Here is a 24,000-nt window from a genome sequence, read left to right on the forward strand (position 1 = left end):
CTAATAACGGAGCATTTTTATTAATTCCAGAAAGTGACACGAGCGAACCATTAGATTTGAACTTGTGGAAAAGAGAGAAAGCGAGAAAGCGACATCCGACAAGATACGCACAACACGCGACGTGATCTATGGAAAAAACTTCAGCCTTATTTCGCATAATTAACAATTCATCGTGGTATTTTCGGTTTTGCCGAGCTCGATCCGGTTTAGTTACGAAATTCGGTCGAAATTTCATTTTCATTTTCATTTTCGCATTTCGTGCGTTCACGTTTGCGATTCATTGTTTTGAAATTCTATCGAAATTCAATTTTCATTTTCATTTTCGCGTTTTATGCGTGCACATTTGGGATTCGCTGTTAAAACGAGGTTGCCAATTGCCATTTTGGCTTTCAAACATTTCGATATAGCGTTTCTGCGATAATTTCTGTTGGAATTATCGTTTGTCATATCCGACGAGGTATCGTTGGAGCGCGCAACGGCCCGCGTAACCGTAGAAGGGTCCGCCGTCGAATTAATTTGCGAGTTCGCAGATCAAATTCGCGAGAGCAAGAAACAATCTGTACCTGACTCGTGAGAAGCGATTGTTAAACATGAAAACACCATCGATCGTACCAGTTCGTTTCATTATCGCATAGAGCGAGTCATCTGGCTTTTGGAAACAAAGAAGGTATCCACCTTCGCGCTACGCTGACTAAACACTTTCGATTCAGCCAACCGTTGCGTCGCGTCACTTCGATGCAAAACGATATCCGTTTAAACGCAAAAAGAAGAAGAACTTCTTCCACCATCCTAGACATCTCAATCGATTAAAAAAGTCAACTTTCCTTCGCTCTTTCCACAAAACTCCCACGCTTTCCATCAACCTCTCCGCCTACTCAACACGCCGCGCAACCCTTTTTCTTCCTCTTGCCGATGTACGGCCGGATTCGAGCTTCGAGTCGCATCTGCTTCCCGGCTGCATTTCTCGAAATTGCTGCAGGTCGGGCTAGGTAGAGATCCAGTCGGTTTTATCGTCAGGGCGGCCGGCTGGTCGTTCGTCATTCGGCCGCGGGCCCGTATCCAGGCGAAAAAGAGGGTTCGATCGATCCCTCGCGCCGATCCTAAATGCCCGTCTAATAATTCACGTAGTCGAAGGCGGGATCAGCCGGAATCACACTTGAGAGGGTCCAGATTACACGAGCGGCGCGCGATCGAAATGGAAGAGCGCGGAGGCGTCCAGGGGTGGATAGCAAGGGTGGAATGGTGGTAGCGGCGAATTCGAAGCGACGGGGTTCGATGCGTGACACGGTAACGCAAACAGAAATCCGACACGCCAGCTAGACGAAGAGCGAGAGGGAGGTAAAAAGGACGAGGAATTGAGCGAGAGAAAGACAGGCAGAGGGTTGGACGGGACAGACCGGGCCGGAACAGGGGTGGGCTTATGCCGTTCGTGTTGACTCGACTGTGGATCGTGCTCTCTACCCCCGTGGCCCCTGACTTCCCGTGTCACCGTACGAGGGTGGAAACGCGAATTCGTCCCACAATGGAAGTCTTTTTTTCACCGTACGGCAACCGTGCACGCGCCAGCAAGAATTTACGAAAGACAGAGGCACGGACGCTTTCGTGGTCGTCCTCTCTCTGCCTGTCTCTTTGTTGACGAATACGAAAAATTGGAATTTAATGGAGAATTATAGCGGAGGGCATGTACGTACGAATATAATTATGACTAATTTTGCACTCGTTGTTGCAAGTATCGAATGTACTTAATGGAACTTTGAAACTGTCCGAAGAAGGAATTATTTGTAAAATTCTTAACTAACACGCTCTCACGTAATGAACGATCGATTTATATTAACGAGTTAATTGAACAGTACTGAACTTTAAGCAGGAAATCTGACAACATCGATCACCACGATGGTAACCAAATAAAAATTTGTGGATCCTTTCCGAGGAACCGCTTTGGCTACGTAGGCTTACGCACCGTTTTTCGAGGGTTTTTGGGGAGAAGGGAGTAACGGAGGTATTGAAAGATTGGATACGACGATCCAAAAAGCGACGCGTGTACGGAACAAGCGACAATAGCTGGGAGACAATAGTAGCAATATCCTGACAGACATTAGAATTACGCTGGTAAAACGCGAACGGAATCGAGGGAAACACTTCCACGCCACAAGTCACCTTAATTCCACCTGCAATCATCGGGCAGGACTACGTTTCAAAATCATTCTACGTTTACTCTCTTGAAAAGGAGAAGGACAGATTTCGAAATACCATTGCACAATTCTCGTACTCATAACCATAGAAACAGGTCTAGCAAACTGGTCAACTAAGAAAGACGAGTTAACTCGTCACCTCGATGGCCAATATCTTGAACGTGGTAATTTATTTAACTGGAGATATTCTGGTTTTCAATGCATCTCTACATTTCCATTTACATTTGCAAAGATTGAAATTGACGTAATCGAAATAGTTTTGCCTGTGTCTATGACTAAAGGAGTTGAAGTTGAAAAGATTTATAAGGTGCATAAAATGTGCGCCCATTTTTTATTATTTACCTGACAATTAACGACTAATCAACTCGCAATTGTTCTATAGCTAGTAATAAAATAAAGACCTTTATCAAAGGGTTGGAATAAAAATATGGAACGATATCGTAATGCAACGCGGATATACACACTTTTATATTTCACTGGTACAAGTCTGCAACGTTGCTATAAAGAAATGAACAAACGAGCGAGCTCGTTTACTCGAATCTGTTCGCCAAGTCTGACAGATTCCCGAGTACCAAAAATGGTATCGTAACATCGACGGTTGTAGACGTCGACGCCGTACTACTGGCAATTAAGTAAACGAAGGATTAGAAATCCAAAAGTTTCCTCCTTTGACAGGTTTCAGCGTTCAGCGTTGGATCGCAGACCCAGAAGCAACGACGCGGCGGTAGAAAAGGCAGGAATTGCACGACTCGCCGCGGTTTCTCTTTTCTCGAGCGTTCCTTGGTGCTCGTCCAACATCGCGAATCGTTTCTTGCCAGAATTGGTTTAAGAGTTCGCGACCTTTTCCACCACGAGATGACCCTACCGCGAATCGTTCGTTTGAGCAATCTTGCCTTTCTTCTTTGGCAAGATTGAAACATCCCCGGCCCCTTTCCCAGTGCCGTTTAGCCGCCTCGAGCAACAAAATTGCGTTTACCGTCGCGTCGATCGAGGATTAAATCCTTGGGATTAATTTCGCCCTTTCCGCTCGCCCCAACTTTCCGAAATACCGGTAGGCATACTTTCTCGAACCCTTGGCAGATTTTTGGAAGGTTCCAACTACGAGGTATGATTAAATTTTAAGCGAGAAGAAGCCGAATTTACGCCATAGTTGATAAAGTACATATTAACAAAAAAGGAAAAAAAAAGAAAAGAAAGAGATAAAGCGGAGTTCGGAACTTTTGCGACGACAGGTATGTGGAACAACCTGTATACGTTCGATTGTAAATGAACTGTTGGCAGTTCGATGAAGCCTGTTGAATTATGGATTTTGTAAAATGGTTTTAGCAGATCCATGAACGTATCGTAAACAATTTTCGTTTCATCCCAACAGGTTTTTAAATGCAGTAATACATATTCCATCCTTGATTCTTTATCACGAAATTTCAATTATTTGTCGTGAAAAAGGAAAGGGTTGGAAGCGTTTGTAAATGTTCGCAGGTGTTGACGCGCGAAGAAAACGAAAGCTTTCCAACGAAATGGAAGGAAAAAAATTGGTCGATGGTAAATTTAACCGCGTAAACTATTTCGTGCCGATTAGTTTCATTTTCAAGCATCTTTAATTCCATCGATCGCAAAAAAGAACATTCTCAACGTGCCGGTATCATTTATTTCGCGATATTCATAATGACACCATTATATCGTCCAATCGATACAAAAATCTCAACGAACATTCTCAAAAGGATCTTACACTGAAAAGAATTGCATCCTAGAAATTCAACCGTCTCCCTTAATCGCCCCTTTCAACCGCGGCACGATTGCAACCGCGCCACCTATTTTCACGGAACATTTTCTCCGCGCCGTGAGTTCCCGGCACGCCTTTCTTCGCGTTCGAGGAACTCCGTGCCACGAATTCCCGGCGTTCGAGTATAAAACATAAAGGGAAAAAAGAAGAAAGGAAAGGAAAGGAAAAGAAGAAAAAGTAAAGAACCGACAAACGGAGAGAGAGAGAGAGAGGGAGAGGAAGAGAGAAAGGCAAGAGCCGGCGAGACGGGTCTCTCTACCGGTCCCGTGCAGAATCGGCACGGCACGGCGCGGCACGAAAATGCTACCGGGTTCCTCTCCGGTCCGGATTCGGTAGCTCTCAAGCACGACGTACGCCTTTCCCCGTGCCCCGTGCCCCGTCAGCGATTCCACATTTTTTTCTCCGGCCACGGAGCCGTTCCGTTCGACTCGGCCGCGCGCGGCTCTAGCGTGTATACTTTTTAGCGTTGATCTTTACGGGACAGCCGTGCCCTCCCCTTGCTCTCTCCCCTTCACGTTTGCGGCTCTCTGCACGCGCTACCTCTTTCTTCGTCCTGGTTCGGTCGCTCTATCCTACTGTTGCCTCTCGTCTCGTTATCTCCATCTCCTTCCAGCCATCGGTCCCCTGTCCGTCCGTCTCCGTCTCTCCCGTGTCCGGTATAATGCGCGGCGGCGGTAAGCCGGCTGGCAGCTGCCTTCCGTGCAACCAACAAGCCCGGTCTGCCCCGTTCCACGACTCTCCATGCGTGGAATCTCCGGAGATTCCTCTTGCCCCTGTGCTCTGCTGCCGCTCCTCAATCTCACCCTTACTCTCTTCCCACCGTCGTCGTTGACTCCAACACCGAGCGATCGCCTCTAGTAGGTTGCTCCTCGTCCCACGCGTGTCTTCCCTCTTCGTTGGTCGTTCGGTTGGCTCGTTCGCTCGGCAAGTCTCACCGTATTTCGTTCCTCGTCTTTCTCTTTCGTCCGTCTATTCGTCTCGCTTGCCGCTGGCTTCCAGTCTGACGCAGACACCGTCTCTCTGTCGGCCCCGTTCGCTGTTCGCGTTCTCGCTCTGTCCTCGTCCGACCCGCGTCGGCTCGACTTCTCTTTGTCAGGCAACCGCGCGCGCGGCAAGCGGCTTCGAGCCGTCGCGCACGATGGAACGGGACGCGCGCGGCGGTGTCTGTGCGCGACCGACGAGGACGGAGAACAAACGAACGGCTCGGAGAGTCAGAGGATGCCGAAGTTTTGTCCTTCGCGGACAGGCCAAGTATTGTCCGAATCCCGTCCCGCTCCGGGCTCAGGGGTCCCGTTCGAAGCCGCGGCGGCAGCGACGGCCGAGGGAACGACGACGAACCAGGCCTTCCAGTCAGATATGAATCTTCGTGCCTGGAGGGCGGCCCGCGCTCCACGCTTAACGGCAGGGGGGCATCCAGGAGGGCATCCAGGAGGCCGATGGGTTGGGACGGGACGAGGGGCGAGGACGCCAGCGGCGGCGGTGACGACGACGACGGCGACGACGACGACGACGACGACGACGACCAAGGAGCCTGCGTAATAATTTATTCGGTTTAGCTTCGCTGTCGGGTCTCTTCGACGGCGGATCACCGGAACTCTCTCCCCTTGTGACGTATAGCGTCGCGTCGTGGTTCGTCAAGGACGTACACGATGTACGACGTACCGGCTGCTCCGTTACATTGCTCGATCGCACGCATGTGGATCGACTTTTTTTACTTTTTGCGCCATTTATGATTCGTTTTTTCTTTTTATCGTCATGGACGTCACACAGATTTCTCTTTGATCTCGGGTCACCGACGTTGTTACGCTGTAACGTCGTACTTGCGCCGAGAATAAAAATGCGCCAAGAATGAAACTATGTGGAAAAGCAATTGATCACGCGATCGAAATGGAACATATAAACGTAAGAATCGGAGATTGGAAATTTTGTATAACCAAAGACGGAAGCGCCTTCTAACTAGCTCCGCAATTACTTCCAGTGACTATAGACTTTCGACATCGACGTGAAAACAAAGCCTCTGTCGGGAAGGTTTCCACTTCTTTATATTCGTAAAAGTATGAATTTGCGTAAACGTTCGCAGGCTAGAAATAGGATTAGACTTTTTTTTTTACGTCAAATTGTAAGTGGTTGTTGTTCATCGTCCAGCAAATGACGTATTTTAGTATTTTAGTATACTTTGCCTGGTATAATTTTTTGTAAACTCTTGATAGAACCACGAATCGTGTGTACTCAGAATACGCGAGTCCTTACGATCGCTCAGTTCCTCGAAGCAATCTTCGCGGAAAAACCGATTTTAATAATTCATTATTTGGATAATATCCTTGAACGATTTATTTACAATCGGCTCCGTCTATACGATTACGTTATACGATTTACACCAAGTATAAAAAGTTTACTTGCCGTGTGATCTTGTATGACTTTTTAATGAAAAAGTTGCCTTGGGCTAAATAGTTCAAGTTAGGAGGTCTGATTTGCGTTTAAAATCAACGTTTAGATTTATAAATATGGTAAAATCAATTATTCATGAACGAAGAATTTTTCTCGCGCAATTTTATAGAGACGTATCTCTTCTTATAGCCAATTACGTAAATTACAAATTTATTCCTCCTTTTTCCTTTCGCCTTACGACTGCGTCTAAGTCGAGCCAAGGGTACGTCTGATTTTCTCAAAACTTTGAAAATCTATCGATACGTATGATTATCGTCGTAAAAAATCAACGGAAAGAACCTTCCGCGTTGCTCGATCGTGAAAAACCTGGTAGCCCTTTAAATTGCGGCAAGGTATCCTCGGTAGAGCAACAGGACACTCGCGTCTCGACCGAGCCGAGCTCGACGGCCATAAATCTGGAAATCAATCCTAGCCGCGCGACGGTAGAAGTGCCGTAAAACGTCCGGCGTGTCGATAATGAACGCGGACAGGCCGGAATACGTTTCCGCGGTATCTTGATAACGGCACGGACGTGCAGGGCGGGGCAGGCAGGCGTAGTGGGAGCAGCCGGAGGTTCCGGTTTTCCGGGATCGGCGTTGCAGACATGCCGGACGCGGCTTTTCGGATGATTGGCCGGCCAGTGCGGCCGACACGATCGGTTTCCGGTCACGGGCCGTCGGATTCCAGGTCGCCGCCTCGCTCGCTGTGAGTCGACCGAGCGCCGCCGGTCCCTTATCGATTCGCGCCTCGTCGTTAGCGATCCATGAGAGGGAAACGGAAAGAGAGAGGGACAGAGAGAAAGAGAGAGAGAGACAGAGAGAGAGTCGACGACTCCAACGACCACGAACGACCGGCACCAAGAGGAACAGCCGTAGGAAGGGAGAGATCCGAGATCCGTGACTTTTTACGAGCGAATCGACGCCGCTTGGAGGATGGGAAAGGCCTTAGCGCGATTGTAACTGCAGCGGAGAATGGCTTGGGTTTGCGCGAAAGCGACACCGAGAGTCGATGGGCTTCGGTGGTGAACCTCGTGGGTTTGGCATGGAATCGCGAGAATGCATCGGAGCTATCGATTCGGCTAGAATTTGATCGGTGATTGCAGCGTAATTTGGAATTGCTGGATTGGTCAAGGTCACAGACAGCTATTCCCTGGGTCAGCTTTTTTTTTCAATGGATAGTTGGTTTTGCAGATTCGCACTGGAACGTGATGTTTACAATACGACACATTTGACAGAAATTCACGCAAGGCTTGTTCGTTTTATTCCATTTTTTATTCAATCGTTATCGTATAAATACTAGATAGCATCGATCATTACGAATCAGGACGATCTCTGTCGTCCAAAGAACAGTCTGAACGATCCGATACCTCTTTATCGTCTGTCTTTCGACCTCCGCTCTAATTACATTGCGCTGTATCTGGGTGCCCACGCAGACCAGTTTTCTTTATCCGAAGATAATACGTTCGTCACTCGCTCGAACTTTCGACGAACCTTCCCATCTCACGGATAGGCACTCGACTGCAATTCGTAGCGCTCCATTGTTACCGTAGGCGCGGAGTAAATCGTTAAAATGAATGAACCTGAGGGTTTTCGGCCGCGCTTCGTAACAGCCCGGAAAGGAGGGGGCGTCTATGTCGTTCGGGGCTTCCTAAGTATCTAACGCGAAGGAGGAGGTGTCGAGCAGGATGGCCTTGCTGCCGATAAAACCGCGCGATTTGCGACTCAGGCGGAGGCGACGAGCAAAAAACCCTTGGGAACTGACGGTGAATCCGACCGTAGTGCGAGCATCTCTCTTTTTCGTCTGTCTCTTTGCCGCCCCTCGGTCCACGCTGTCGCTTGGTCCGCGATGAAACGACTCGCGAAAGGAATTCCGCCTTTTTCTCTCCTTTTTCCTCTTTTCCTGTTTTTCGTTTCGTTTCCAGCCAGAAGATAAAATTTTAAGTAATACCGTAAGTAACGGGGCCTCAAAGGAGAGAGGGAGAGAGAGAGAGAGAGAGAGAGAGAGAGGCAGAGGGAAGAGAGAGTGAGACGTAGTATGTTGAGTATCTAAAGCGTCTCGAGGATCGATAATCGGGCGGAAAGGTAACGAAGCGCGTTCCGCTATAAATAAAACAGCAGTTCCTCCGTGAGATCGCCTGCGAAAAATGCTGGAAAGTTGCGCCGAATTAGCGAACCACCGTGCCAAGCTATAACGACTTCCTGGAAAAGTTCCGGGTCGCCTGGGGATTTTTAAGCGAGCCACCGCGATGCGGTTCGTCCTGGATGAATAAGATCAGCGCTCACGGCAAAAGTCCACGAGTCCCCTCTTGTTTTTTAATTAGGTCGATCTCACCGGTAATTTTCGCGTATACGAGTTACCCTTCTTCCGACGTGTTTTAACGTTCTTTAACTTTTGTTACGTGTAAAACGAACGAATTGCAAGAAACGAATTTAGATTTTGTTCTTTTTTCGCACATTGTGGCTGTCGATCTCCATTGGCTACGATACTTGGCTCGCTTCAATTCGCAATCGATCTCCGTCGTATCTTATCGCCATATTCCTTTACAAACCTCCCACGTTTAACGAATTCACGCTTTATTTTGACTACGTACGATAAAATGTCTTCGTTATCGGTATACTTGATTGCAAGAGACGTTTCAGTCGCATAAGCTGAAATTTTGTTGGCGGTATCGGACCGTGAAAATTAATATCTGGTTTAATCGTTGCTCCGCTTTCGATACATTGTACGAGTGGAGAGTTGCTTGGTATTTTTATACGCTGGTACCCTTCTCGAATGAGGAATTTTGCCATCTCATCTTTGTTTCGTCTCGAGCAATCGTGGTATTCTATAAATTCTCGCGTAGTTAAATCAGCCTCGACGAAAGTTTCGTATCTCTCGAGAGGAATGGATATAAGCGTGGAGAAAGGGCAGGTTTCCGGCAAAGAATTCCGAAGATACGGTGTTCGGTTAAAAAGCGTCTGATTAGCGGGAGGAGCAATTTCGCGAATAACGCAGAGAGCGTTTTCTCGTAGCGAGGCCGCTTTACGAGAACATTCTTCGAAATTCCAGCGGTTCGTGAACAACTGAATACTCTGGCGTCCGAGGGTCTGTAAATGCCACGAGCCCGCAGGAAAGTCGATACCACCACCTCGGACTTCCGCCGGTCAGCTCGTAAAAGAAACACCGCCACGAGAAACAAGATCACCGACTGCTACGAGCCGCTTGAAAAACGGAGCCCGTTCCGAGAGCTTTCTCAGGCGATGCTCCCCTTCGGTCGGTCTTTCGTAGCTTGGCAGAAATCGCGGACCGATCTAACCGTTAAATTTTTCTGCGCGGGAGAAGCCGAAGCTAGAGTGTGAGAGCCAATTTGTTAAAAATTCTCAACAGACGCGCTATTCTATTTTTCTACGAGAACAACGTTATATAATCGGTATTTGCATTTGAATATTACCGAGCATAGATCTTGATCTCTAGTGTTATCCGTCACTTTGTCGCGTCCCAACAAGCGACGGTCGTAAATCCAGCGCTGACAAGATATTTCGAAACCGTGACAATCGCGTAAATTCTGTGAGATCGAACGATGTCTTTGTAACGCTGCAGGATTTCGGTTACGAAAGTAAATTGAAAATCGAAGGAAATTAAATGAATTGAAAGAGATTAAACGTTGCTCGGTCGAACGAAGCCAGCAAAAATAAATCGTTGTACACCGAACAAATCGCATTACCAATTTACCCTATCGGAGCTCGTACTCCATCGCTAGCCGTTCTCGCGCTTGCCATTGAAAGCCAGGCAAACGTAAGACAGACTAAACGCCGTCTCCGCGAATTCGGAGAGAAGAATCACAGAGGCAATCGGCGACGGCAGACGTCGCGTCGGTGGGCTCCGAGGCAAGATCAACAAATATCGACTTCGAGCGCGAGACGCAGGGCGGAGCACGGAGGGTTTGGTCAAATAAACGAGAACGCGAAAGTAGGATCCGCAACTGAGAGACTCTTTGTTCCGTCACCGAAACCCAAACACTTTTTCAGACCGCTACGAGTCTCGTGGTATGATCTCGTATGGTGCGCTTTCGTGTTCTCCGCCGACTTCTAGGCAGCAGCCTGTGACCGTCTGGAAGCGTGTCAGTCCTTTTCTCCTCTCTCCTTTTCCTCCACGCGTGCATACGTCCGTCTTCGTTGTTCGTTTTTCGTCGCACGGGTATACTTGTTTCCGTGGCGGCGTCCCGCGGCACTCAACGGGGGCCGGGTCGTTTATCTAAATGGCTACTGGGTGGCCTGGCTCCCAGCGCCCTGTCCCGTCGGACGAAAACTAACCCGAGTCGGTCAGAAGAAAGGAGTCGGGATCCGAAAAACAAACGTCGATATAGTTGGGGCTCCGATAGATCCAGGTGTATATACATGCACTCTCTACGTTCCGACGTGGGTCCGCTCCTTTCGGGCCTGTTCCACCTTTCTTCCTCTTCTTTTTCCTTCTTTTTCCTTTTTCTTCCTTTTTTTTTCGAGAAACGTTCTCCGAGGGAAAAGCAAGCGTTCCAGCGTCGCTCGAAACTCTTCGCCACGGTAACGAGCTTCGATTATAGCGCACGACTCGGTAGAACCGCGATACTACGTGGGAAACGAGTACTTAGACGTAACACGCGTACACAGAGATGCAACAGGAAGGAACAATGCAAAACTTATTTGGAAAGGAGAGAGTGTTGGTTGCGGTGGTTACACGCTGATTCAGCCAACCTGGACATATCGTGGCTTTTGAATCGACCCTCGACGTTCTCGTTTCATTTCATTTTCTACGTGGAACTTCCTGGCTAGCTTGATTAGGAAAGAAGTAATTCGCAAAGGAAATTCCGGTCGGTCAAATCGATTCTAACCTTTCGTGCTCTCTTACGTCTGCTTCCCACGAACAACGCTACGAAATATGTAACGTTTTCATTCGTCTGACGAACTTTGCGCCCTAGCCATCCGCTGTCCGCTATTACTGGCCACCGATGGTTCGCATTGGCACGGAACCCGTTAAGCAGCATGAAGAAACGAGGAGGGTAGAAGAGGCAAAGAGAGAGAAAGAGGCAGTTCCGAGTATACTCCTCGCGGGCTCTTTCCTGAACGGCCCAGTCGTGTCGTTCCTTCACGTAATGGAGGTAATCCGACCTCGTTGAGAATATTTAACGGCCGGCCGCAATGATACCGTGCCACTTTCGCGCCGCTTCCTAGTATCGTTGTTATGCAACGGACACGCCGCCACCTCAGGACCGTTTCAATGGCTACGGTTGCCCGTTAGAGAAGCCGCCGCGCTGCCTCGCCTAGATCCGCTCGTCCAGCGCGATGCGTGCCAGGACAGCGCGTTACGCGCGTATACTATTTTCAGAACGTTTCCCGAACTTCTTGACGTCAGCCGGCGGCCGCTCGCTTGCGTCATCGAGTCAGTAGGCGAGTCTGCCGGATGGTCGTATTGCCAGACCGAGATTTTCGGTTTTGGAGCGGAGCATCGGAGATGCTTTTGGGCAACGTCTCAGGCTCGTGACTCGCGAATGGAAGCAACGGATTTCCTTCCACGCCCGCGTATCGTCTTCCTCCGAATATAGATACACATTGGTCGACTACTATAGAATTTAATCGGGAACCGTAACGAAACGGCAGCGTGGAAAGTGGCGTGGTTTCGTTGGTCGGAGAGGTACAACGTCGAAATAGGAATTGTAATCGACGCGCAGAACGTTCATCGGCGTCACGGTCGTCGTTACACGCGTATACACGAATTGCGAAAGCACTTGACGCCGGTGCAGCGCGAGTTACGTAATCCAAAGTTACCGAAACGACGCCACGGTAACGATACTCCGCGGTAACTTTCTTGCCGGCGCTTCGTTAACCCTACTCGGTTCTTCGGGGATCTCGACCGATCCCCACGCATTTCTGGCTTACTTACAACTTACTTCGCTTCGTTCAACTATTAATTGTTCCGGCAACTTGCGAATCGTTAGCCGACGCGATCACTCCCTGGCTGACCGACTTTCCGTTGTTCAACTCTGGATGCGGTAGAACCGTGCGTCCTATCGACCATTCTTCTTAAACGACTTACGCAGTTTCTTTTTGATCTTTTCGTTTGGCTGCCAATTTCTCCAACTATCCTCGAACAGAACGACCAATTTTTAATTCCTTTCATTTTTTTTTTTTTACTTTTTTGCGAGAAATATCACACGTTCTAACGCCGCTACATAGTTGTACGCGCGATACCCAATGCTAAGCATCGTCGTAAAGGGCAACCGCAACGCGGAATATCTGGTCCGAAAATGCCGAACGGTTAATAGACGATAAAAACGAATATCCTGTTTATTCGATTGTCCGTGCGACCGAGGCGTGGAGCGCTATTCACGGATTGTCTCGGTTTTCCAGCGCGGCCGATTCGTTCAAAGTTCGATGCGATTCAAGCCCCGTGTTATACCGAAGGGGAACGGCTGTAATTCGATTTCGGACGAATTTGAAACTCGTTCGAAACGGGCCACCCGTTAGCCGATTCCTCGGGCGCCCATCCACGCACGTTTCACGCGCGTCTCGATGCCCGCGAGTCCCCCGTGAATTTTTTTTAATCCGATTCTCGTTGCCGCGCGTTTGCGTGGCGGCCGCGCGTTGTTTTCTGCCCCCGTGCCCTTCCCCGTTCCTCCCCAAACCGGACGACCGGTCGTTCGTTTAAAATGCAAACTCGCGGTCCGTGGGGTTTTAAAACACCCGCTATACCCGGATTTCGTTGAGCCGCAAACTTGGCCCGTGCCGCGCCTCCTACGGATTTATGCCGTCACCGACTCGCTTCTATTCTCGAGCTCCGTCGCCAGACATTTTCCGGCCTGCTTCCCCATGCCTTTTTCACGCGCATACCTACGCATAACGACGTGCTCGTTCAACGCGTTCTGCGAACATCAAATCACGTGGAAGGGGTTGAAGAGGTAGTCGACGATAATAGAGATGGAATGCGGATCGATGCTTCGATTAGAATCCGGTCCATATCGCTAGCGATATGTAGTCGGTCGTTTACTTTCAATTATTCAGCCGTGATTTAACACTTTCGTTGCTATTGGCATTCCATTTTCCTTCTGCACACGCCATGCCTATAGCTACGCGATAAATGAAAACAAAAACGCAATTTAGCGCGAGCGGAAGCGTTAATCTGCATTTATGGCCATGAGATGTTGCTTGTTTGCGTCGTTTCGCGGTTAAGGAGATTTTAACATCTTCGACCTGTAAAGGGAGAGAGAGAAATTTTTCGAAAGTTACGAAAATTAGAGAAAACCAACGTTTGGTTCCTTTGAAAAAGCTAAAACTCGATACCCTATCCGTGTCAGCAAACGGAATAACGTCGATTCGCAGATTTGCAGATATTCGCCGCTCGATCGAGTTCGATCCAAGCTATTATCAATTTATCTCGAGCTGAAACTTCCCCGTTCGATGAAAATTCCTGCGAGCTGGAATGCAACCGCGCCAAGAAGACGCTCGAAGGTCCAACGTCGGCGCTCTAACGGAAAACAAAGCACGAACATTCGCGTTCCGCTTTGTATTAAACATTAAAACAGCTCTTAGAACGACTGGCTCAAAGTGGCATACATATTCAACATCGACGCGTTTCCAGACACATCTCTGCCCGTGGAGGCATGCGGCAGACCGTGGTCTCTCGTTATATGCCAATACGCACTGCGTGACACGACGGCCATCCACAGGCGACAGAATGCCGAGCTCTCTCTTCCTCTCTCTCTCGCCCTCTATTTCTCCTTGTCCGTTGCTCGGCCGTATTCAACCATGAAACTCACCCCCGTGTGCGTTTACATAAGCGGACGCAAGACACATACACTCCCTCAAGTAGGTTAATCTCCGCCTGTTTCGATCGAACACAGGCTATCTCGACGGGGGTGGACTCCGGACGTTGTCTGACCCCGGTACTCTGCTGGATCATCGACGATTATATTGGGGTTTCAAGGGATCGGGATCGCGGTCTCTTGACGCTTACTGCATGAAATTTCTGGTTGTCGAGAAATTTAGGGACGCGGTTCTGCTTGGTTTATGGAGTAGCAAGAACGACGATAGACGGTGAAGTAATTTTGACATTAAGTCGCGCACCTTCGAAACTCGCAATTTTGAAAAGTTTCGTTAGATTAGAAAATAGAGCGGGAAAAATAAGTCAATACCTGTAAAGAGATCTGCTCATCGTCCAAATATTTGCGTATCGCGCAACATTATCGGAGATTTTATCCGCCTACGCAAACGATCCGATATCCAAAACCTTTCGTCCGAAACTCCTTTCGTTATCCTAAATTTACCTCTATCACTACGTTTGTTCATCGCAACGAGCTATCTGCGCTGCGAATTCAAACGATTGTAAAACATCTAGCACGATTACCGTTACCACGTATTTATACTTTCGTTCAAGAATTCCGTATTCGAATTCAACCGATTCGTCCAAAAATATTTTTTCACGATTTGATATCAGAGCCCGTCGCGTCTGCACACTAGAGACGTGTTTATTTTCAGAGTAACCGCTGGCGATAGCGCGAAATATTTCAGTATTATAATATCCCGATAAAATCGGTCGTCGGATCGAACGCGGTCTGCTCCGTTTTAATCCAGCTCCGTTCGGTTGGCCGCTTAAAATTGAATGATCGCGTCGTCCTGATATTTGCCAAAGCATCGATTTCCGTTGGCAGCCCGACGAAGAAGAGACGCGCGGGATCGTCGCCACGATTACGTCCAATTACAGCGGAGGCGGAGGAAAACGGAGGGAGAGACGGGGGCGGTCCGTGGTCGTTCGATCGGGCGCACCGCGTGTTATCTTAAGGCGGCGGTCACCTAGATATCGGCATTGTTATCCCGCCTGACCGCAGCCACTTAACCGAGTCGTAAACCCCCCACGAGTTCAACTTTACCCTTCAACAGGTGTTTAGGGAAATACAATAATGTCGCGCATGCGCCCGTAACTTCTTAAGGTCGGAAAGTTCGTCCGAACAATCTGACCGCGGCCATGCCCGCGGACCGTCACGCCACCCGCGTCCTGCAGTTAATCGAGTTTCCAAGGTAGTTGGAATTTTTTCTCTCAACCCTCGATTCCACCGTTTCGATACGGAAACGCAGAACGTATTCGTAGAACGCCGGATATCTCCATGTTGTTTGTCGTAAATCAGCTTGAGAAGCTGACTGTTAGGATTTGTCAGGCAATTTTAAAGTTTGCAAAAATCGAACACGCTGTTCATCTGTTTTTTCGACATGGGTTGACAAGTTTCAGCTTCTAGATATTAGATAACGCGAAAGGTCGAACAGCATAGAGAAATGTCTGTACAACGATTTCCCAAAGTTGCTTAATGTTTTTTAACGAAATTAGGTATTTGCAAGGAGGCGTTATAACGATCTCGAGTCAAGAGAGTGGACCCTATAGGAATCTGTATTACCGACGACAGGGTTGGCGAACGCGATGTTGCCAAACTTACCGACCATAGCAAAGCGTGAACGTCCGTCGGTAAAGGAACTGTAGATATCTAGCGTGCATCTGACACGAAGGTAGAGACCTTCTCCGTATTTGCTGTGCAGTTACACCCATTTACTTAGATGGCATCGAAGCGCGCAAACTTGGAACACGATCGTCGAATTAAATAGATATTTTGAAATTACGAGGGGAGGCATATTCTGTGCGATGAAATTTGATTCAGAATGCGTTTGTTATTTGTTTAAGTTTATTACAGAAACTAATCGATCAAATGAAAAGTGTAATTCTACTTTAATTGGCAGGTGTCGCCAAGTTTAATAAGTTGGCAACAACGAGCGTTAATGCGACGTATTCTAATAAATCCCCGGAACTGATCGTCTTTTTTCTATCTACTCGACTATTTAAAAGTTAGATTGAATTTTTAACTATGTCATACGTTGGTTTCAGACGTTAAACGGCGCCGAGGGTACCGTTCCACCCGGAAGAGTGTACAAGAAAGTCGCGATCGTGGAGAACTTCTTCGACATTATTCATGCTGTCCATGTTGACCTTGAGGGTCGTCCGGGGAAGCATGCCGGTCAAAAGAGAACGTACAGGACGGTAAGTTTCAAACAGGAATATCTACTCGTTACTTTCCCGTAGACTTGATGCGCTTGGATATTAAGCGGTACATCTACGTTCGAAGAGCTCGCGGATTTCCCGTGCAGTGCGGTGAAAAAATATATCCTTACGAGGATTAATCGAGTCCACGAAGGAACAAAATCCTACGATTCTATCGCATGAGACGTACCGAACAAAAAGCCAAACGATCAAAAAATCTCAAAGTCTCTGGCTAATCACGTTCCTGGTTAACCTCGCGGAAGGAAAAAAGAAAGCATCGTACCCTTGGAAGAAACAACATTTTCCCTGCGCTGTCCGATGCGATTTAAATTCAATCGGCGAGCAGATCTCCCTAGGGAAAAGATATATCGGTACGGGCGGCGATGACCCCGAATCCGTTCGGGATCGTGCGAGCCGAATTCTTGCATGGTCGACCGCGACACGCGATATTTACCGTTCCCGGGGGAGAAGGTATCGAGGCATTCAAGCGTCGAACACTCGATACCACACGTCATCTCACGTGTTCCGGCGCGCGTTTGCGTAAACCTCTCTCCGGGGTATCATATCTGTTCCGTGACATCGTCCTCCGCCCGCGACCCGATCGGTTCGTCCTCTTTCTCCGCTTGTCCGTTCCTCTTTCTCTCGTTCGCAACCCCTCCGACCTTCCCGCCCTCGCCACCCACCCTCAACCGCCACCCTATCCCATTCGAGTCGCGTCGCTGTCCTCTTTCTCTCTCTCGACCACCGCGATCTGCTTGTGATTCAAAACCTCAGGACACTTGTTGCATTGCCTGCTTACTGGTGCACCCACACGCGGCCGCGCGCACACGCACGCACGCGTGCACCGCCGGCCAGCCTAGAACCGCGACCCTGCAACCGTTTTAACGTTTAAGTCGCTGTTACAAGGCGCGATTCATCGGCTCGCGGCAACTCACCCTCCGCGGTATCGCGCGCCGCCACGCTTCGCCTCGTCTCGTCTCGCGATTCACCCTTCCCGGAAGGATGCTGTTTTAACGTCGAAATATTCGCTCAGTCGATACCCGTTTAGCAAACTAACCAGGTGACGGTCTTTCCGAACTCGTTGCTCATTTTAATTTCAATGCTCTTCTATCGTACACATTTTATTCTTTCGGCGGGAAATGTTTGAAAAATGAGAAGAATTATAAGCACGTTAGTTAATCGAAACATCGACTAGACACGCGCTTGATGACCATACTACCGAATTATCCTCGTCTAATAGCAAAATTTGACATCAAAATTAACGTTACAAGATCTTTTTCTTCCACGTAACGTATGTGCGGTAACAAGTAATAAAAATCACGTTCCACCAGCGACGTTTATTAATCTTTGTTCGTTTTCCTCGCGGCGAAAGATCTAATCGACTCACGCAAAAGTTCTTGCACGCTATTAAAGCTTAAAATTCACAACTTAACGTGTAATTTTCAATTAACAGTAACAATACCTTCAGGCACATATGAAAAATTACGTACGTAAGAAACAAGTGAAACGTTATTTCTCCACTAGTTTCTATTTTTCCAAACCGTTTTACATCTGGTGATGTTCGGGAAGAGTTCGAATTGCGATCGTTGTCTACTGGTCTCATGATCTTTCGTCGGTATGTCACGTCGATCCAGAAGCCATTATCCCTGTTTCTTACTTACGGCTCTTTTCTTCGCCTTTTAGACGAGCCTCGAGTAAATCTTATCGAATTACCTCAGCGTGTCGTGCACCTTTACCCAGCCACACGTACATACAGACACGTATACGTCTAGTTTGCACACGTGTATGCGGGTCGACCATTGCCTTTCTCGGCTCGCAGTCTCCCATCCTTGATTAAGTTATGCCGCTCCTCCACCTCCTTAGAGAGAAACGTTTCCTATTAAGAGGCAGAGAACATCCCTCCGGCTAAATACCTTCTCGCAAAGACATCAAAGTTCCGTTACTGCTCATGAATTTTCCCTAGTGGGCGTTCCGCGTGAAACGGCTCCACGTGACGCTGACGTTTGACAGCGGAACGAAAGGGGTCACTCACGTTGTTCACGACGAGAGTGCAGGACCGTGCTTTCTAATCCTGCCTGTATCGCGGCAGGGAACGACGCGTAACGTTTCTCGTACCGATTTCGACGAAACTAGGACGTTGAATTTCGGCGCGAGAAACGCTACGGGCGAGATTGCAATGCCAAGAGATTTCGAGATATTTAAGTTTAATAGAATTCCTTTCCTTTGTTCGAACGTATCTTCTTCTCTCTAACGCGAAACTTTCTATTTCGTTTCAGATCACCGAAACGTACGCGTTTCTTCCCCGAGAAGCTGTAACGCGATTTCTTTTGGGATGTACGGAATGCCAACGACGTCCGCGGACCCCGAGCCCGACGAATTTATCCAATCAACCGCAGCCCACGTCGGCGACACCGTTGGCGACGACGACGCTAACGTCTACGACGACCCCGTTAAGCCCAAATGCCCTCTCAACCACGTCGACAACGGTGCAAAGCAGTCCCAAGCTGCGCGAAGGAAATCACGGCGGTGAGGGCAAGCCCCTGTACAGTTATAGGCACCAAAGGCATCAGAAGGCCAGCGCCGTACCCTCGACAACGGAGAAAACCGAAAAGGAGAAAGAAGAGAAGTACAATCCCTTGAGTATCACGAATTTGCTGAAGAAGGAGCCAGTAACCGGTAGCTTTTTGCCGAGCGCGGACAGCCTACCGGATTCGAGAAGAACCCCGGAATCGGACCGGGCGAGCTCGAGAAGTTCGGCCTCGTCCAAGAGGAAAAGGATGCTGCCAGAGGGTCGAACGCCGTCCCCTCAGCCCAGTCAACCGTTGCCAAGGCCGTGGAGCCCTGGACTCGATCCCAAGAACACGCCCATCGACTACAGTCTTCCCATCACTACCTCGTACCTGAAGCATCAGCAGAGGCTACTGCAGCAGGCGGAGAAGAACAAGGCTGCAGCGATCAAGGAGACCGAACTCGAGCAGAAAGTGACCGTTCTGCCGGCGGACGAGATCGTCGATACCGTCGAGAGGGACAGATACTCCCCTGCTACCGGATTAATCGACACCAATCTCAATCTATTGGCCACTATTCAGCACCTGCATTGCCAAGTGATGCTGGCCCTCACGGAAAGACTCAGACCGTCGATAACCATGCCAAGCCCGCTCGTTTTGCCCACGGCGGCCAACGTGCTGACCAATGGAATGATGATAGGTCCCGAGGTATCGGTACAAACCGGCGAGAATCGTACGTGAAAGAAAGGACACTATTCGCGAAAGATATGGAAGAATCCTGGAGCGTTCTATTGACTCTTCCCCTTGTTGGAAACTTCTGTTGCGAACGAGTTTTCGTTACAGCCGTCGCAGCCGAGGAGATGATACGATGGATATATTGTTCTAATCGAACGTTGAGTATAAAAAGTATAGTTTTCTATTATATTCCGTTAGGTGGTTTAAGAATGGAAACGTGACAGGGGAAGGAGTCGTAAACAGACTCGATCGATACTAATCTCAATCTCGTCACTACCGTACACCGAATTCCATTAACGAAAATACAGCTTTACGTTCAAGTTTCAGATTTCACGATCTCTTAAGAGACTTTCGAGCGATCTCAGCTTTGTAAATCCTTGAGACATGATGGCTTTATTTTACTTCGAATATACTTGATAGAAATGATTCTTGAAAACTTTACGGAATAAATTTCTAACGTATTCGGTATACCTGATAGAGAGATAATCAGACCTAACATCCACCGATCCAGCGCTCACCTTCTTCCACTGGAGAACGTTAACGCGGCCAATATCCGATCCTAGCTGCCATTCAAACTATCGGCTAACGCGATCATCTATTAAACCGGATAAGATCAATTACTTGGTCGGCGTCGTGGCGTCAACGTCAGTTAAAGTCGGGACCGGGGCTGGATCGGATCTCGTTTCGTGCGCTCGATATAGACGGCGAAACGAGACGAATTATTCGTGAGTCTGTCAAAATATGGGTCGACTCTGTCGCACGTTGTCGATTTATGGAGGGAACGACCGCAAGCCGAGCACCACAGGCCCTTCTATCGCGCAATCGAATTCGATATTTTGAGATCCGAGTGGAACGCGATCCGCTCGTTAGACAGAGGTCCCCGAAATGGACGGCGGTTTCGACAGGAGCTAGAAGGATAGCTTCTGAATATTTAACCGTCGAACAAGATCGACGATGACCTCTGACTCGTTGACCCGCGACACTTTTCGGCCTTTCGTTTTATCGTCGACAAAGTTCGACGAATATGCGATAATTTGGCACGGGAACAAAAACGATCTCGTCGAACTCCGAGTTTAGATATCTGATAACGAATATTCACCATCTATATCGCGATATATCAGTATATTTATTTCGATTTCACCTTGTTCATTTTAATCGTTCGTTGACATTTTGAGTTTTCGAACGCGAGACTCGTCATCGATTCTTTGGATACGTGAGACGCACAATTACGTTCAATTCGCAGAATCCGATTTCTCGTGATGATGATTACGACGAAATGTTGATTATATTCAGAAGAGTAGATTAATATTAAAGGACGAACAAATATAATCTTCGTGTAATCGGGACCTCACTTAGCGCGAACGAATATTATACCAAAGGCATTGTAAAAGGCCACGACGAGAATATCCTCTTTTTAGCGAATTCCATCGAATCGTTGATCGATGTTTGAGCTATTGTCGAGAACAAGACAGGTTCCACGGATGTGACTCGTACGACGCTAAACATTTTCGTATTTGACCGTGTAGACTAGCCTTGTGTATGATATTAAAAGAAAAAAAAAGTATAGAAGGTAGTTTCTTCGTGTATTATATTATCTTGTCGTTGAAGACGCCGCGCAGGCGTGAACGTGTGATCACACGCGAACGTGTTCGTATTAGGAGTTTGATAATCGTTGTGAAAGTAGAGACAGACGTTTGAAGAAAATAATGTAACGTAAGAGGAGGAACCGTCGAAAGTGTTGAATAATACCGAATCTATTATTTTGTATATAATCGTTGTAACATAGCGCAGTTAGTCGTTAAGGGGTAAAAAAAGAGTGCGCGGCTCTATTATTATGAATATTATTCCTATTATTATTATTATTAATATTATTATTATTATTAATATTATTATTAATATTATTATTATTATTACCGTGACAGTTATCATCATTATAATTAATAATTAATTATTATTATTTTATTATATTTAAATTGCACACGAACAAGATGGGAAAATATATAAAATCACAAAATCCGAACGAACAGCCTTTTCATTTTTCCTTCTTCGCATTCGCATTTCATTAGTTTTGCCAAGAGACGAACCTTATCCAGATTTTTCCAAAAATAATATAAAGTTTATTATCTCGTTGGTGCCGTGTCGAGTCTGCGCTCGAAAATTAAAGATCCCACGGATGATCGTCGCCTTGGATATGCGTGACGCGATCCATACGAAGATACGCGCAACCTTTCATCCGTCAATATAATCTTTTCACGAGACAAACTGTGGAAAGCCCGTGGAAAGATCCGCCGATCTTACGCTCTATGAACGAACAATGAACGCAATTGACACTTCTGGCTGTGGAACCGAGTATAGTCGAATCGACGGCGCCTTGACGTACTTTAATATCACGAACAAAGAGGATAGAATGATCGAGTCCCCTTTAACAAAGAAGGAAAGGGCAGAGGGGCAAGTTACTTGCTCTCTCTCCTTTTCTTCCTCTATCGCTCTAGGTAAGGATCGTTTCTTCGAGGCACCACAGGTAATGCAGCCTTTTCCCATCTGGCTGTTGCCAACGTTGTAGCGGCCTCGTTCCATCAACCGGTCCTGTCTCTCTCTCTAAGTCCCCCTTTTCTCTCTACCCCTCCTTCTTCGCTCCTCGCCACCTGTCTCTTCCGTTCCTATCCCTCTGCCCTTAGGAAAACTCACCTCCCTCTCCACGATTCCAATAAGGCTGCCTCGCACCACGCTTTCCACCCTCTCTCTTTCTGCCTGTTACTGCTCTTCTGGTTCCCTCTTTCTCTTCCCCTTTCTGTCCTCTCCTAACTCTAACTCTCTCTCTCTCTCTCTCTCTGTCTCTCTGTCTCTCTGCCGTATTCCGCTCGTTGTCTCACCCTCGTTCGTTGGCTCCCTCTACCTACCCTCTAGCACACGGCTCAGAGAGTTCCCCTTTCCTCGGTGCCTCTTCGTCCTCACGCGAGCCGAGGCCTCGTGCTTTTGCCACAGCATTGTTGCTATCGATTCGGCTCTGGAAACGTGTTTTTCTTCGGATATTTCGTGGCTTTCCCCGGCCACGGTCGGCTCTGCTCGTCTGGAATAACGAGAATTCTAAGAAACCCGAGTGTCCCTCCTTTTCCCGATTCGTCTTCTTCCATGTTACTTTCTTTCTTTCTCTTATCATCCCGCGAGGTCTTATCCGCTGCCCGAGGGCAACGGCGATCCCGTTTGTCGCGATCCTTCCTTCCGAATGTTGACGCCTGCTCGATTGCCGAGGAAGGTAAACTCCGGTTCAAGCAACCAGACTTTCTTATTTCAATTTCTTTTCCTTTTTCCGTTCCTTTTTCGTTCGTACGAAACTCGATCCTAGAAGAGTTTATTAGGACGGATAGAATGTGATCCGAAAATATACATTCAACAAAATTTGAGATTAGTTTTAGAAATTAATTTCTCGTTTGTATTTTTCGTTTTCTACGTCGCTGGAAAACTATTAGGACAACGCGTTGATAGTACTTGTGTGTTTCTGTCAAATCACAAACGCTTTCATGAAAAATTTGTCATAAATTCTTGATGACCAATCAAGGAGCTAATATTCACGGTTGTCCTTCGCGAAAATACAAAATTTTCTATTCGGTTTATTTCCCTCCTTCGACACGATTTCCATTCACGTGTTATCATAAAATACGATCGTCTTATTCGATGATTTTCGGTAAACGGTTGACGAAGCTCTATAATCTGACTAATTTTGCATGGTTGCACGAGTGAGAAGTCGTCATTATATTCGACGATTACGAGAGGAGTTTCTTCAAAAGTAGATTCGAGCCATTGCGCTGCTTGTTCGAACGAGATCCCTACTGATTTGTCTTCAATTATATACCGTAAAAGTCATTATGAAACGCGGCAAGTTTGCGGGTGCAACGGTTCTTCGTTCGCCGCTGGCAACGCGATCGATAGAGGATAAGTATCGAAATTGAAGGTGATTTCAACGAACGGACATCTCTCTATTCGCCATCTAACGCTATTAAATCAACAACTATTATTACTACGTTTACGTTCCAGATAGGAATTTGACTTTTTCATTAAATGATCCTTTAAGAATATAGAACTGAAGCGTTAAGAAATGACAGACCGATGCGCTGATCCAAAAGCAACAGCAACTTTCTACATTAACGAGATAATCGATTAAGATCAAATATTCGGTAGTAACATTAACGTTAACTGTATGAACGCGTCAAATAATACCAGATCAACGAATCAAAATCTTTCAACAAATAAAAAGAAGGAATCTTCTTAAGTTATCAAATTAAATCCGATTTATCGCGTCTTTTCTTTAAACATTTCGATTTAA

The 24,000-nt window shown here is 47.5% G+C and overlaps 1 protein-coding gene across 5 annotated transcripts in view; it reads left to right on the forward strand.

Moving 5' to 3' along the window:
* LOC100644524 overlaps positions 1-21,351 on the forward strand; it is a 71,547-nt gene extending 50,196 nt beyond the window's left edge. For all 5 annotated transcript variants that reach the window (XM_020864156.2, XM_012310947.3, XM_003397003.4 and 2 more), the window contains 2 exons: positions 16,282-16,434; positions 18,711-21,351. In XM_020864156.2, coding sequence (XP_020719815.1) covers positions 16,282-16,434; positions 18,711-19,682 — 1,125 coding nt within the window. In that variant the 3' untranslated portion in view covers positions 19,683-21,351. The remainder of the gene's footprint in view (positions 1-16,281; positions 16,435-18,710) is intronic.
* Positions 21,352-24,000: the final 2,649 nt, after the last annotated feature.

Source organism: Bombus terrestris, chromosome 8, assembly GCF_910591885.1.
Source record: "Bombus terrestris chromosome 8, iyBomTerr1.2, whole genome shotgun sequence".
Lineage (NCBI taxonomy): Eukaryota > Metazoa > Arthropoda > Insecta > Hymenoptera > Apidae > Bombus > Bombus terrestris.